This window comes from Oncorhynchus tshawytscha, unplaced genomic scaffold (genome assembly GCF_018296145.1).
Source record: "Oncorhynchus tshawytscha isolate Ot180627B unplaced genomic scaffold, Otsh_v2.0 Un_scaffold_4_pilon_pilon, whole genome shotgun sequence".
NCBI lineage: Eukaryota > Metazoa > Chordata > Actinopteri > Salmoniformes > Salmonidae > Oncorhynchus > Oncorhynchus tshawytscha.
In genome coordinates, this window is record NW_024609834.1 from 360,837 (window position 1) to 375,810 (window position 14,974).

At 41.1% G+C, this 14,974-nt stretch overlaps 1 protein-coding gene across 2 annotated transcripts; it reads right to left on the minus strand.

The window, feature by feature from the left end:
* Window positions 1-1,696: 1,696 nt before the first annotated feature.
* Window positions 1,697-7,537, minus strand: LOC112249205 (inactive serine/threonine-protein kinase VRK3). Of its 2 annotated transcripts, none has more exons than XM_024418983.2 (15): window positions 7,381-7,537; window positions 6,491-6,717; window positions 6,239-6,382; window positions 5,950-6,087; window positions 5,676-5,816; window positions 5,345-5,400; window positions 5,172-5,238; window positions 4,115-4,199; window positions 3,528-3,630; window positions 3,330-3,422; window positions 3,113-3,245; window positions 2,882-3,002; window positions 2,704-2,762; window positions 2,472-2,608; window positions 1,697-2,162 (listed from the first exon to the last, which is right to left on the minus strand). In XM_024418983.2, the coding sequence occupies exons 2-15, from the start codon at window positions 6,714-6,716 to the stop codon at window positions 2,139-2,141; spliced, it is 1,527 nt and encodes a 508-aa protein (XP_024274751.1). In that variant the 5' UTR covers window position 6,717; window positions 7,381-7,537; the 3' UTR covers window positions 1,697-2,138. The 2 variants fall into 2 exon arrangements, with proteins under 2 accessions (XP_024274751.1, XP_024274752.1); XM_024418984.2 differs by having other exon boundaries at window positions 6,491-6,692; window positions 7,381-7,532.
* Window positions 7,538-14,974: the final 7,437 nt, after the last annotated feature.

Here is a 14,974-nt window from a genome sequence, read left to right on the forward strand (position 1 = left end):
CCACGGGGCTACACCCACCCCCCCCCTAGTAAGGGGTGTGGCGTTCGGTGTAAACGGAAAAAGCCCGTCTGTTTCTGACGACAAGAATCCCGTTATATCTCGGGAAGGGGAGGGGAAATACGTTTTTCATAAACATCGACGTTCCAGGATTTTCTTGCAGTGTTCTGGAGCCATCAAGCGTCGCACATACCCATCTGCACTTGGGGCCAATAGAAACAGCTTCTAGCACATATTTCTTTCCTTCTCTTTCTCAATTCAATTCAATTCAAGGGGCTTTATTGGCATGGGAAACAAGTGTTTACATTGCCAAAGCAAGTGAGGTAGATAATATACAAAAGTGAAATAAATAAAAATGAACAGTAAACATTACACATACAGTAGTTTCAAAACAATAAAGACATTACAAATGTCATATTATATTATATATATATATATATACATACACACACACAGTGTTGTAAGAATGTACAAATGGTTAAAGTACACAAGGGAAAATTTCTCTCTCACACACACAGAGAAACAATGTTTAATACATGGTTGTATGGGCCATGTGTGGAGTAGGCTATAGCCTTAATGTGTGTCTGCGCATTAAGGCACTACCTATTTTCCTTCTCAAGTACAGCGAGCGCCTGGGTTTTGTAAGCGTTTTGTGCAGGGAGGGGTTGAGAGGTCAGCCAGTCTCTCTGAGCCTGGGTTTAGTTCTTCCTTTACTGAATTATTCAAAAGGTCTGATGAAAATACCCTTCCACAGCATAAACTAGGACACTGAAATTTGTGATGTTTCCATGACAACAGTATGTGGTCCCTGGTGCTAAATATAGAACCGTTTCACAGATTTTTTTTCTTACACCAACACAGTGGTTCACATAGAGATCCTATTAAATTACTAGAAGGGCTATGTCATAAACCCTCAAAGTTCCAGAAAGGTGTGAACATGGCAGCTATATTGGTCAGGGAGAAATCCAAACCAGTCTAATAGGAATTAATGGCAATAGAGGTATATATAATCAGAGGTTTACTTATGCAGGAAAATAAAAGGCTTCTAAAGAATTAACCTATAACAGCACAGAGGCTGAAGAGGTAGCCTAACATCTTTATGGAACACCTAACATTTTAGACATCATCCCTAAATATTTATTTTCTCAGAAGAACTGCTATGGGAGGAGGATGGAATATATGCAGAGGGAGTAAGAACCACAGAACTTTGAAAATGAACAGGATTTCTCTGCTCCCCCCTTTCATGGAACTTAAAGGTTCTCTCCGTCTTATAATAAATCTGCAGCCTAACTTTTTTTTCTCATAGCCAGCAGCCTCACAGGGAGTCCCCACCGTGGAAGTGTCCTGACCTAGAAACTGTTCCATCAGGGAGGGACCCTCTGTTATACAGAGGGGTCGTAAGAGATGCACAAGTCTAGATGTGACAAGAGCATGTTGGCTAGTCTGTGTTGTTTAGCTCCATCTAGCCTCCATACACAGTCTTCCACCATGTTGCTCACATCACAAACATCAACTCCTGTCAGATGAAGGGGGTCAACAACTATCTAGGGATGTGAGCAGGGAACTGGTTTGGAATTGGGCCATGATATCTACTCATTCAGATCAGTGTACTGACCCCGAGCACTCAGGGGTACACAAGAACAGTGTTTCACAATCAACACCAGAAACCCCAAAGAAATGGGCACATTCAGATAAACAGTTGAATTAATAAAAGCTCTTTAATAAAGTATTATCCTGTGAGCGAAACAATACAAAAAGAAAAATGCATATCATGAACATCTACAACACCTAACTGGAACAGTGCACATTATTGTACTTACAATCATTACCACCCTGACCAAAGGTTCTTTGTTATAAACTGTATTATTTCATAGGTTAAACATTAACTACCCACTCACTGACACAGCGCCAACCACTGCTGACAATAACACAGTACAGCAGTGCTCACTAACCTGGCATAACCAGGAGTTTCTGTGCACTGCACCTCCAGTGAACTTAATGAAACGCACCTTCCCACGCTCCTCCTTGAGTGTACTCCAACATAATAAAAACACAGCAGGACTCACACCACATACAGTCAAAGTTAGCATTTTAAAAACAGTTGGCTAAAAATCTCATTCGTGAATTTTCATCCCGAAGGATCATCTTCCTCCGATCGCTTTCATCTGAAGAGAGATACAGAAAAACATTCAGACTGGTGTAGAGGTGTAAATTAGTTCAGTAGATAACCTGAACAGGTAGCGGTGTAAGGATGAGTGGTCTAACCAGTTGGAAGGGACAGGTTTCTTGTCAAACCTGCTGGGGGGGGGGTCAAGAGAAAGTAATGACTAATGTCAACTAAAAGATGTTGGACCCCACTTGTTAAGTGGTGGTTGTGGGGTGAGGGAGGTTCCAGGTTTCTGTGGTCATCTGATGGTTTTCTCAACTGGAGCTTGTGGATAAAGTGGAGGTTGTGTGTGTGGGGGTATTCTGACCTGCAGGTCAAGGGGTTGCTCCAGTGACCCTCCCAGCTTCTGCAGCGCTGCACTAAGGCCTGCCCTCAGAGCCCTGTAATCCGGCTGGTCAGAGTACTGCAGAGCCATCACCTGAGACAGGTACACCTGCAGCGCACCTGATACATAGTACATACAGATGCATTATATCCCACGCACACACAAAACATATTACGCTGCATACAAAAACTAATCACTAGAAAACTGGACTTACTCGAGACTTTTTTCTGTCCGAAGCAGTGACTCAGGAGACCTGGAACGTCCTCCATGTATCTGGACCATTACAGTGAACGGTCAAGTTTGGCCACTCACTCAAGTCTTTACCATTTCATAAATACAGAATAACATTATCACAATGGCTTTGTTGCCATAGTGAGAACCTCAGCTCTCACCTCTCCTTCTCCGTGGCAACGCGGGCTGGTGTGTGTGCGAGGGAGGTCCAGGGCAGTGCCCCTGTGTACCAGCGCAGCATGCAGTAGCCCAAAGCCTGCAGGTCACTACGGCGAGACGGACCTTGGAGGTACAATCACACACAAACACTTATGGTTGGTTAGAGGCAACTTGTACCTCCTCCACAGTATCTGAAGGACTGCAGATGATTGACAGGCTGTAAGATGACTCACCTGCTCCCTTGTGAGACTCCAGGCTTATAAAATCTATGGCTCCTTCATGTGGTGTTCGGCTGCTCTCACGGTACTCCACATGCCGGCCACCAGGAGAGTACCGGAAAGCATGGCAGTACCCTGCAAGGTATACCTACACACATGCATGCAGGAGTAAGAGCATAGCAGAGGGGTCTGGCAGCTACACAAACACACAACTATACAAACGCACTCTAACCTGTGTTTGTTGTGCTGGGCTGATGTAGATGTTTTCAGCATGGATATCTGCATGAACATACTCATTTTCATGGATGAACTCCAACACATCCAACTGGAAGAGGAGGGAGAAAGGCAGAGTCAAACAGCAAGCACATCAGATAGGGAATCCTATTGAAGTCATATCAGGGCCTCTATATGAGCCTGAGAGAGCACTCACTACTCTGCAGGCCAGCTGAAGGACCACTTTCTCAGACAGAAGCCCCTCCCCCTCATCCATGAAAGACTGAAGAGTTTGGCCCATGCTGGAGAAAATCAAAAACCTGAAACAAAAACACAAATCAAATCTTATTTGTCACATGCACCGAATATACTTATTGTAGACCTTACAGTGAAATGCTTACTTACAAGCCCTTAACCAACAATACTTTAAGGTGTTAAGTAAAAAATAGAAAATAATTCAACAGCAGCAGTAAAATAAGCGAGGCTACATACAGGGGGTACAGGTACAGAGTCAATGTGCGGGGGGGTACTGGTTCGTCGAGGTAATTTGTACATGTAGATAGATTTGATAGATTATAAACAGAGTGACAGCAGCATAAAAAAGGGGTCTGGGTAGCCCTTTGATTAGCTGTTCAGGAGACTTATGGCTTGGTGGTAGAAGCTGTTAAGTATTTTGGACCTCCAGTACCGTTTGCGCGCAGTAGCAGAGAGAACAGTCTATGATTACACATTCAAAACACACATATCCCCACCATATGTACAAGCAGGCAGCAAACACACATCTCAGTGTACGCACACACACACCTGTAAGAGTCTGCATGGAGACCAAATCCTACACAGGTAGGAATCCCAAGGAAGTCCATCTTGGCGTGCTTTATCCACTTGTCCACTAGGGGGAGACAGCATCACAGCAGTTGGAACAGCTCATTAGTAACTAACAGAGGCTCTACAATGGGCTTCCACCACCAGTAGTCTAGTCAGTCATAAACAAACCAAACAATTCCTTCTACTCTATACCTCAGCTTACACAACTTACATTGCCACCTATAGGTACCCATCTGAGTTGCCCATTCACATGACAGTTTGCAGCTTTGCATTAATATAAGCATGTTCCTGCCAAGTAGTACCCTACTTGAAAGTACTACTTAAGTCGTTTTTTGGGGTATCTGCACTTCACTATTCATATTTTTGACTACTTTTACTTCAATACATTCCTAAAAGAAAATTATGAACTTTTTACTCCATACATTTTCTTTGACACCAAAAAGCACTCATTACATTTTGAATGCTTAGCAGGACAAGAAAATGGTCTAATTCACACACTTATCAGGTGAACATCCCTGGTCATCCCTACTGCCTCTGATCTGGCGGACTCACTAAACACATGCTTCGTTTGTAAATGATGTCTGAGTTTTGGAGCATGCCCCTGGTTATCCGTAAATAATAAATGATCCCGTCTGGTTTGCTTAATGAAAGGAATTAGAAATTATTCATACTTCAATTTGATAGTTAAGTATATTTTAGCAAATACATTTACTATTGATACTTAAGTATATTTAAAACCAAATACTGAGACTTTTACTTGGGTCTATGACAATTGGGTACTTTTTCCACCACTGCCTATGGGGTAAACATCAGTGATCTGCAAGCCCTCTCTGTGACCTGCTTATGAAAGGATATTGTAACAATCTTGGCTTTGTATTCTTTAGAGCTTCTGTCAAATGTGTTACTGTATGGCCAGACCTACTTAAATGTGTAGATAGCTATGGTAAGAGAATGGGTAATGCAGTCAGGGGTCCGTTTAGAGCTGAAGTCAAGCTGAGGGCTGGCCAGGTATATGAAGGCAGATCTTGACACTCACCAGATGAGGGCTTGGCAGCTCTCTGGAGGAAGTTCTGCTCATTAAACATCTTCCCGTCCTTAGCCCCCTGCAGAAGAACAGACATCAGTATTCACCACATAACACGCAAAGCAACACTGTAGCCAACATAATCATTCTATATTAGAGAACACAGTCTGTGCAGTTACACTCACTAGTTTGAGGATGTGCTTGCAGTCACTGGAATTGGCACCTGGCCCATTCTGCAGGACTGGGTAGAGATTGAATATAAGAACAAAAAAAATAAGTGTCTGATTAAATCAGCCTCGTCCATGTTTGACACTCCTGTGTGAAACTATTCTTCAATCCTGGTCCTCGGGGTCCCACAGGGTGTTGCAGATGTTTGTTCCAGCCTAGTACTAACACACCTGAATCAGTGAATAGTCAACTAATCATCAATATTTGTTGGTGCTAGCCTGGAACAAGAGCCTATACACCTTGAGGGTACCCTGGACCAGAACTGAAGAGTGCAGTGTGACCTCTCACCTCCATAGAACATCTCTGCATCGCTCTGACTCAACAGTTTCACAAGCCTCCATTTCCTGCCAGTTGTGTCACAAAGCTCCTCCCCTTCCTGCAGTGGCTCCACAGCACATGCTCGCTTGGCCTTCTTCGCCTTCCCCTTGACTACACACACACACAGGAACATGCATATACACGCACACATACGAGGGAGGGAAAAAAAGGACCAAAACCATGAGGACAGGCTGTTGGGAGTCATTTGTTTTATTAGTTGTAAGTGGCTGTAGTTTAGACTCACCTGTGGAGGGGGACCTGGGGAGAGGTGAAGAGCCAGGTGAGGAGGCCAGCTCCACAGACGGTTCCTTTTTTATCTGTTCCACTTTTGGGGTGACAGCACGTCGTTTTCGTGGAGACATCACAGATTTGTGGCTTTGATCTGCCGATAGGGAGGACACACGTTTTCCATTTAAAAAAATGTTTTTAAAGCATCAATGAGACAAATACATTTCCAAAGCCCATCAATGGCTACGATCATTACCTTTCCTTCATTACCACTGTTGATAATCATACTGCCACCGTCCCCTTACCTGTAGTACGTTTCGGGGACGCAGTGACAGGAGGACTGGCTATACTACTAGGAGTTTCATCGTTCCGGGCCATGGGGACTGAGTTACGGGTCGTACGCAGTGGGGGACGGGTCGACACTGGACTGGGGGTGGCACAGACGAGACCTGTAAACAAATGAGAGATGTGACAAGAGCATCTTTCCATCTCCAGAAAAAGCCTTTCAGTTACTAGTCCAACACTCTAACCACTAAGCTACCCTGCCGCCCCATTACCTTCTGTGTCCCAGCCAGTCAGTTGTCCTGTGCTTGGAGTAGGACTGCTTGCATTAGCAGTCATGGTTACACCATCAGTGACATGAAGCAGAGAAACTCCAGAGGAAGCAGCCTCCACAGGTCCAGAGGGGTCCACAACACACTGCAACTTGTCCCCACAGGAGGGGCAGAACCGGAATCCAGGCTGTAGTTTGGTGCCACACTGGGGACAGAAGTGGAAAAGCATCCTGGAAACACAAAATGAGTTTTACAGACAGACAAGATCATGCTGTTTAACATACTGAGCCAGAAACTTTAGCTACAAAAGGTTTTGACCATGATTGATGACTGTCCTTAAAATGTTCAAAAGCTCACAATGTAGCTAATAACATTGTTTTGTTTACATTTTGGCTTAACTCTCAAAGCTATCATAAGGTTGATAGCTACGTTAGTTAAATAACATTACAGAACGATGTCTAATGAGATGTTCTAGCTATAGCTAGATAATGTACACCTTTCCTCTTTGACTTTATTTGGTCTGATCTTGCCGAAAAACACAAGGTGACATTCTTTACCATACAAATATACATAGAAAACCAAGCTAAATGCACACGCTAAACCTAGCTAAATGCTCACGCTAAACCTAGCTAAATGCTCACGCTAAACCTAGCTAAATGCTCACGCTAAACCTAGCTAAATGCTCACGCTAAACCTAGCTAAATGCTCACGCTAAACCTAGCTAAATGCTCACGCTAAACCTAGCTAAATGCTCACGCTAAACCTAGCTAAATGCTCACGCTAGCTATCTCAACGGTGTTATTAGCAAAACAAGTTTAGACAGCTGCCATCTGTCTCCTATCGCTAGCTAGCGAAATAAATTGGTCTAGCTTCAGCTTTTTCTGCTCTGGTACCTTGCTCTTTGCAATCACGGGGACCTAAATTTGTCAATAAAGATACATCCACCGGTTTCTTATTTCTAGCACATTGCAGAGCTGGAGATCCAGGGAGAGAGAGATTTAAAAAAAAAAAAAACGAAGTTACTGTGTGAGCCAGTAGACAAAAGAAAAGTGGTGGAGACCGGAAGCAGGTGTGTTTTATTTGATTTTATTCATAATTCAAAAATAAACTTACATTGCTACATCAAACATGTCTAGCAAACCAATCACCGGTATTAACAATACTCAAACATACAAAAAATATCAATAAAATAATACAAAAAATAAACAATTTAAGTGCAATTATATTCTCTCTGAAAATATCTTATTATAATGATTCATGAAGATGTTATTCTTGTTGTTATTCACTAGGGTTAATGTTTTAATAAGATAATTAAATTCAATCAGAAAAATGTGTAAGTTGGGTATAGAAGTTTGGAATTTATGTTTGTGTATAAAGTATTTGACAACAAGAATAAAAATTTTAAAAAATTTCAGTGGTTTTGTTATCATTGCAATAGTAACATATTATATCTTTCATGTCAAAAATATAGGCAGTGTTCATAATGGTAAATAAGTACTTTGCAAGGTTTTCCCAAAATTCTGACACAAATTTACATTCAAAGAACAAGTGAGACAGATTCTCACCTTTCTCACAGAAAACGCAGATATCATCAATAGCCACAAATTTGGAAATCATAGAATTACATGGATATATCTTATGTAAAATTTTGAAGTGCACTTCCTTAACTTTGTTTGGTATACAGTATTTGTAAGATCTTAACCATGCATTTTTCCAGACAATGTCAGGAATCAGCATGTTCCAAAAAAGCTTTCCTCTCGGGTGTAAATTAGTTTTGTGAATGAAGAATTTGTGTTATATATTTATTACAACAAGATCTCTCAAGTAAGCCCACGCCTTCCAATCTGAGTTCTGGATAAACGTTGTAATCATTCCCAAAATTAAGATGAGTTTTCATAAGTGTAGTTAGACCACTGGGAAAGGCTTTGATCACAGAAATAAACTCTCTGAAAGGTATTGGAAACTCTTTCAATGTTATAAATTGTTTATATGTGAGAATATTACCCTTGTGGTCGAAAATATCAAGAACAAAGTCAATATTTCTCTCATGCCAGCTGGGGTAGAACAATTACTTATTCCTGTGACGACAATCCCACTCTGTCTGCCGTATTCTGTCTTTGTTCTTGTTTCCTTATTAGGATGCCGGTGGGCGGAGTTGGGAGGGTCGTCAGCTTCATGGGAAACACCTGGGCCAGGTGTCTCCCAGGATAAATGGACCTCTTCCATATTCATGGAGGAGACTCTCTCCATGCAGACACCTTCATGGATTTTGTTGTGTTTCTTGGTGGTTTTTGGGTTGTTTACGACAACATCTTTCAACACCCTGCATTATCACATTCATGCACGCAAAACACTCACTAACACTACTGATTACACACACCATTGTATATTTTCCTTAGTTGCTTTAGTTAATAAATATCTTTTGTTACGCCTTATCTCCACGTTGTCTCCCTTTTGTTACGGGCTTTGAGCCGGGTTTGTGACATTCCTTACAGTTATGTCTGAATTATTCCACAAAAGAGATTTATGAGGAGAAAAATTGTGCAGGAAACATATTTTCCAGGCCATTAAAGCTTGTTGGTGAAACCTAGCCAATTTAGCAGGTAATCTTTCAGGAATATAATTACATTTCAGTAAAAAAATTGAAGACCTCCCAATTTATTAAACACATTATTTGGAATGAAATACCATATTGAATCAGTATTGATCAAACATTTTTTCAACCAGTTTAACTTGAAAGTGTTATTTATGTCAACAAAATCCAACACTTCTAGACCGCCTTCGGCTCTTTTGTTAGAAAGGACAGATTTGTTTAGTTTGAGACTTATTTTCCCAGATGAATTCAAGAAAGGTCTCATTGATCTCTTTACAAGTAGCTGGATTTACACATAACGATAATGAGGGGTACACAAAACGGCCTTGGACAGAAGTACTCTCCCAAGTATAGAAAGATCTCTTTGTAGCCAATTATTAAATATATTTTTTAATTCTCTTAATTTTAGGAGAGAAATTCAAGTAAGTGTTTTTTTGACAGATGTATTCCTAAATATTTAACACAGTCCTTTACAGGAATATTTTCTATTTCATTATCATCAGAGTCAAATAAACATAATTCCATTTCATTATCATCAGAGTCAAATAAACATAATATTTCACATTTAGAAACATTCAGCATTAATCCTGATGCATTAGAAAATGCAGTTATAGCATTAAGGGCATGTGCGACCTGGTCTTTGTCTCTTAAGAAAAGAGTAGTATCATCAGCCAGTTAGGAAATTTTGATTTCTTTGTTAAAAATGGTTAAGCCATACAAATTTGCATTATTCAGAATATCTAGAGATAGAAGTTCCACAACCAAAATGAATACAAATGGCGAAATTGGGCCTCACTTATGTTGATACTAAATCTTTTGGAAGAATTAAGGTTTAGTAGCACAGAACTATTTATATATTTATAAAACATGAGAATTACTTTAAAATGTTCACCAAATCCAAAAAGATTAAGAGACCTAAAGATAAATTAATGTTACATTGTGTCAAAGGCTTTACAGAAGTCCAGAAATAGGACAACCGCATCTGAGTCTATTGCATCTGAATAATCTATAAGGTCTATAAGGTCCAAGACTAAACGAATGTTAGAGGTTATGTGACGGCAGTTCATAAATCCTGTTGAGTCTCATTTATAAACACCCGGAAGCAGGTGTGTAATCATTAGCAAAACAGTTGCGTTTTGCAACGAAAACGAGAGTTTCTATTAGACAAATTCATGAAGGTCCCTCCCCGTTTCGTTATGTTTGCTTCCAGAAACTGGCATGCATGTACATGTATTTACCTGGAGTGCCTGAGGGTGGCGCTGTTAGTAATTACTACGTGATCATCTGTACTTGCACTTGACCCATGAAATCAGATTTTTTTAAATATATATTTTTTAATGTAACTAGGCAAGTCAGTTAAGAACAAATACATATTTACAATGACGGCCTACAGTGAGTTAACCGCCTTGTTCGGGGGCAGAATGACAGGGGTGACAGGGGGAGTGACAGGGGGCAGAATGACAGATTTTTACCTTGTCAGCTAAGGGATTCGATCCAGCAACCCTTCAGTTACTAGTCCAACGGTCTTGGTTACAGTGCCTTGCGAAAGTATTCGGCCCCCTTGAACTTTGCGACCTTTTGCCACATTTCAGGCTTCAAACATAAAGATATAAAACTGTATTTTTTTGTGAAGAATCAACAGCAAGTGGGACACAATCATGAAGTGGAACGACATTTATTGGATATTTCAAACTTTTTTAACAAATCAAAAACTGAAAAATTGGGCGTGCAAAATTATTCAGCCCCTTTACTTTCAGTGCAGCAAACTCTCTCCAGAAGTTCAGTGAGGATCTCTGAATGATCCAATGTTGACCTAAATGACTAATGATGATAAATACAATCCACCTGTGTGTAATCAAGTCTCCGTATAAATGCACCTGCACTGTGATAGTCTCAGAATTGAATTGGTCAGAAGTGAATTGGTCCACTCACACAGACAGCATCGTGAGGAAGGCGCAGCAGCGCCTCTTCAACCTCAGGAGGCTGAAGAAATTCGGCTTGTCACCAAAAGCACTCACAAACTTCTACAGATGCACAATCGAGAGCATCCTGGCGGGCTGTATCACCGCCTGGTATGGCAACTGCACCGCCCTCAACCGTAAGGCTCTCCAGAGGGTAGTGAGGTCTGCACAACGCATCACCGGGGGCAAACTACCTGCCCTCCAGGACACCTACACCACCCGATGCTACAGGAAGGCCATAAAGATCATCAAGGACATCAACCACCCGAGCCACTGCCTGTTCACCCCGCTGCCATCCAGAAGGCGAGGTCAGTACAGGTGCATCAAAGCTGGGACCGAGAGACTGAAAAACAGCTTCTATCTCAAGGCCATCAGACTGTTAAACAGCCACCACTAACATTGAGTGGCTACTGCCAACACACTGTCAATGACACTGACTCTACTCCAGCCACTTTAATCATGGGAATCGATGGGAAATGATGTAAATATATCACTAGCCACTTTAAACAATGCTACCTTATATAATGTTACTTACCCTACATTGTTCATCTCATATGCATACGTTGATACTGTACTCTATATCATCGACTGCATCCTTATGTAATACATGTATCACTAGCCACTTTAACTATGCCACTTGGTTTACATACTTATCTCATATGTATATACTGTACTCGATATCATCTACTGTATCTTGCCTATGCTGCTCTGTACCATCACTCATTCATATATCCTTATGTACATATTCTTTATCCCCTTACACTGTGTATGACAGTAGTTTTTTTTGGAATTGTTAGTTAGATTACTTGCTCGTTATTACTGCATTGTCGGAACTAGAAGCACAAGCATTTCGCTACACTCGCATTAACATCTGCTAACCATGTGTATGTGACAAATAAAATTTGATTTGATTTGATTTGATTTGAGAGGTCCGTTAAAAGTGCAGAGAGCATCATGAAGAACAAGGAACACACCAGGCAGGTCCGAGATACTGTTGTGAAGAAGTTTAAAGCCGGATTTGGATACAAAAAGATTTCCCAAGCTTTAAACATCTCAAGGAGCACTGTGCAAGCGATAATATTGAAATGGAAGGAGTATCAGACCACTGCAAATCTACCAAGACCTGGCCGTCCCTCTAAACTTTCAGCTCATACAAGGAGAAGACTGATCAGAGATGCAGCCAAGAGGCCCATGATCACTCTGGATGAACTGCAGAGATCTACAGCTGAGGTGGGAGACTCTGTCCATAGGACAACAATCAGTCGTATATTGCACAAATCTGGCCTTTATGGAAGAGTGGCAAGAAGAAAGCCATTTCTTAAAGATATCCATAAAAAGTGTCGTTTAAGGTTTGCCACAAGCCACCTGGGAGACACACCAAACATGTGGAAGAAGGTGCTCTGGTCAGATGAAACCAAAATTGAACTTTTTGGCAAAATGCTAAACGTTATGTTTGGCGTAAAAGCAACACAGCTCATCACCCTGAACACACCATCCCCACTGTCAAACATGGTGGTGGCAGCATCATGGTTTGGGCCTGCTTTTCTTCAGCAGGGACAGGGAAGATGGTTAAAATTGATGGGAAGATGGACGGAGCCAAATACAGGACCATTCTGGAAGAAAACCTGATGGAGTCTGCAAAAGACCTGAGACTGGGACGGAGATTTGTCTTCCAACAAGACAATGATCCAAAACATAAAGCAAAATCTACAATGGAATGGTTCAAAAATAAACATATCCAGGTGTTAGAATGGCCAAGTCAAAGTCCAGACCTGAATCCAATCGAGAATCTGTGGAAAGAACTGAAAACTGCTGTTCACAAATGCTCTCCATCCAACCTCACTGAGCTCGAGCTGTTTTGCAAGGAGGAATGGGAAAAAATGTCAGTCTCTCGATGTGCAAAACTGATAGAGACATACCCCAAGCGACTTACAGCTGTAATCGCAGCAAAAGGTGGCGCTACAAAGTATTAACTTAAGGGGGCTGAATAATTTTGCACGCCCAATTTTTCAGTTTTTGATTTGTTAAAAAAGTTTGAAATATCCAATAAATGTCGTTCCACTTCATGATTGTGTCCCACTTGTTGTTGATTCTTCACAAAAAATACAGTTTTATATCTTTATGTTTGAAGCCTGAAATGTGGCAAAAGGTCGCAAAGTTCAAGGGGGCCGAATACTTTCGTAAGGCACTGTACCTGCAGCCCCAGATGAACATAGTTCTTTTACCCGCCTCAGTGTGCTAATATATTACATGTTGTCAGTAGTTAAAAAGTAATACAAAGAAAAGCTCAACATTACAAAACATGGAACAAATGACACCACCAACTACTCTGAACCTAGAGGAAAATCTAGCCGAGTGTGGATCCATAAATTAAAACTTTATATCCCAGTTATATCATCTATCATCATATATCATCAGCTGTCAGAGCAGCTTACCGATCACTGTACTGTACACAGCCAATCTGTAAATAGCACACACAACTACCTCATCCCCATATTGTTACTTATCCTCTTGCTCTTTTTCACCCCAGTATCTCTACTTGCACATCTATCACTCCAGTGTTAATGCTAAATTGTAATTCTTTCACCTCCATGGCCTATTTATTGCCTTACCTCCCTACTCTTCTACATTTGCACACACTGTACATCAATTTTTATATTGTGTTATTGACTGTATGTTTGTTTATGTGTAACTCTGTGCTGTTATTGTCGCACTGCTTTGTTTTATCTTGGCCAGGTCGCAGTTGTAAATGTCAACTTGTTCTCAACTGGCCTACCTGGTTAAATAAATGTGAAATAAAAATAAAGAAAATAAAAGCTAGTGGCATCTCAGAGAAATCCGAAAAAGTGAAGTGTGCCACATTCCTGCACGTAGCCGGAATACGTTTGATTTTGACGATGATGTAGATGACTTGGATGTATTAAAGTAGCTTTTCCCCGAATGTACTGTGAGACAAATCGGACGTACCCGAGGCATATCTTGTAATGTATTGTCCGTGATTGACTAGAAAACGCTGAAAGTGTGTGCCGATTCCGTGCAAAAATCCAACTGCAAGGTAGTGACGTATTCTGGCCACCAGCTAGAGCCAAAAGGCAAGAAACTCCAATGTCAATAGAAAGACAGTGTTCAAACTCGAATTTCAAGTGACATAAGATGCACCTGCAATACTTGGAAGATCAGCTTGTCTGCAAATGGGCTTAATAAAGAGTATATTCAAGCTTGAACAAAGGACAGAGACTGACATTTGGAGTTTATATGAAGATTTATTCACAGGACTTGGATGTGTTGCAGGAGTTCATCACATGCAAAAAGACCCAGAAGTCACACCAGTGGTTCCCTCACCCAGAAAAGTGCATGTAGCACAAAAAAAAACTTGAAAAGGAACTGAACTGCATGGAAAACATGGATGGCAAACTGAGCCTACTGAATGGGTAAACAGTTTGGTGACAATCGTGAAGCCAAACAAAATATGGGTATGCATTGACCCACAGGATCTCAACAAAGCCATCAAGAGAGAACATTATATTTTTTTATTTTACCTTTATTTAACCAGGCAAGTCAGTTAAGAACAAATTCTTATTTTCAAAGACGGCCTAGGAACAGTGGGTTAACTGCATGTTCAGGGGCAGAACGACAGATTTGTACCTTGTCAGCTCGAGGGTTTTGCAACCTTCCGGTTACTAGTCCAACACTCTAACCACTAGGCTACCCTGCCGCCCCGAGGGTGGCGCTGTTAGTAATTACTACGTGATAATCTGTACTTGCACTTGACCCATGAAATCAGATTTTATTTTTTAATTTTTTTTATGTGATCCTTTACGTACCATTGAAGAGGTAGTTGCTAAAATGCTTAACGCCAAGATATTTTCAGTAGTTGATGCAAACCAAGGATTCTGGCAAATCCGGATGAAGAGAGCTCCCGACTCTTCACGT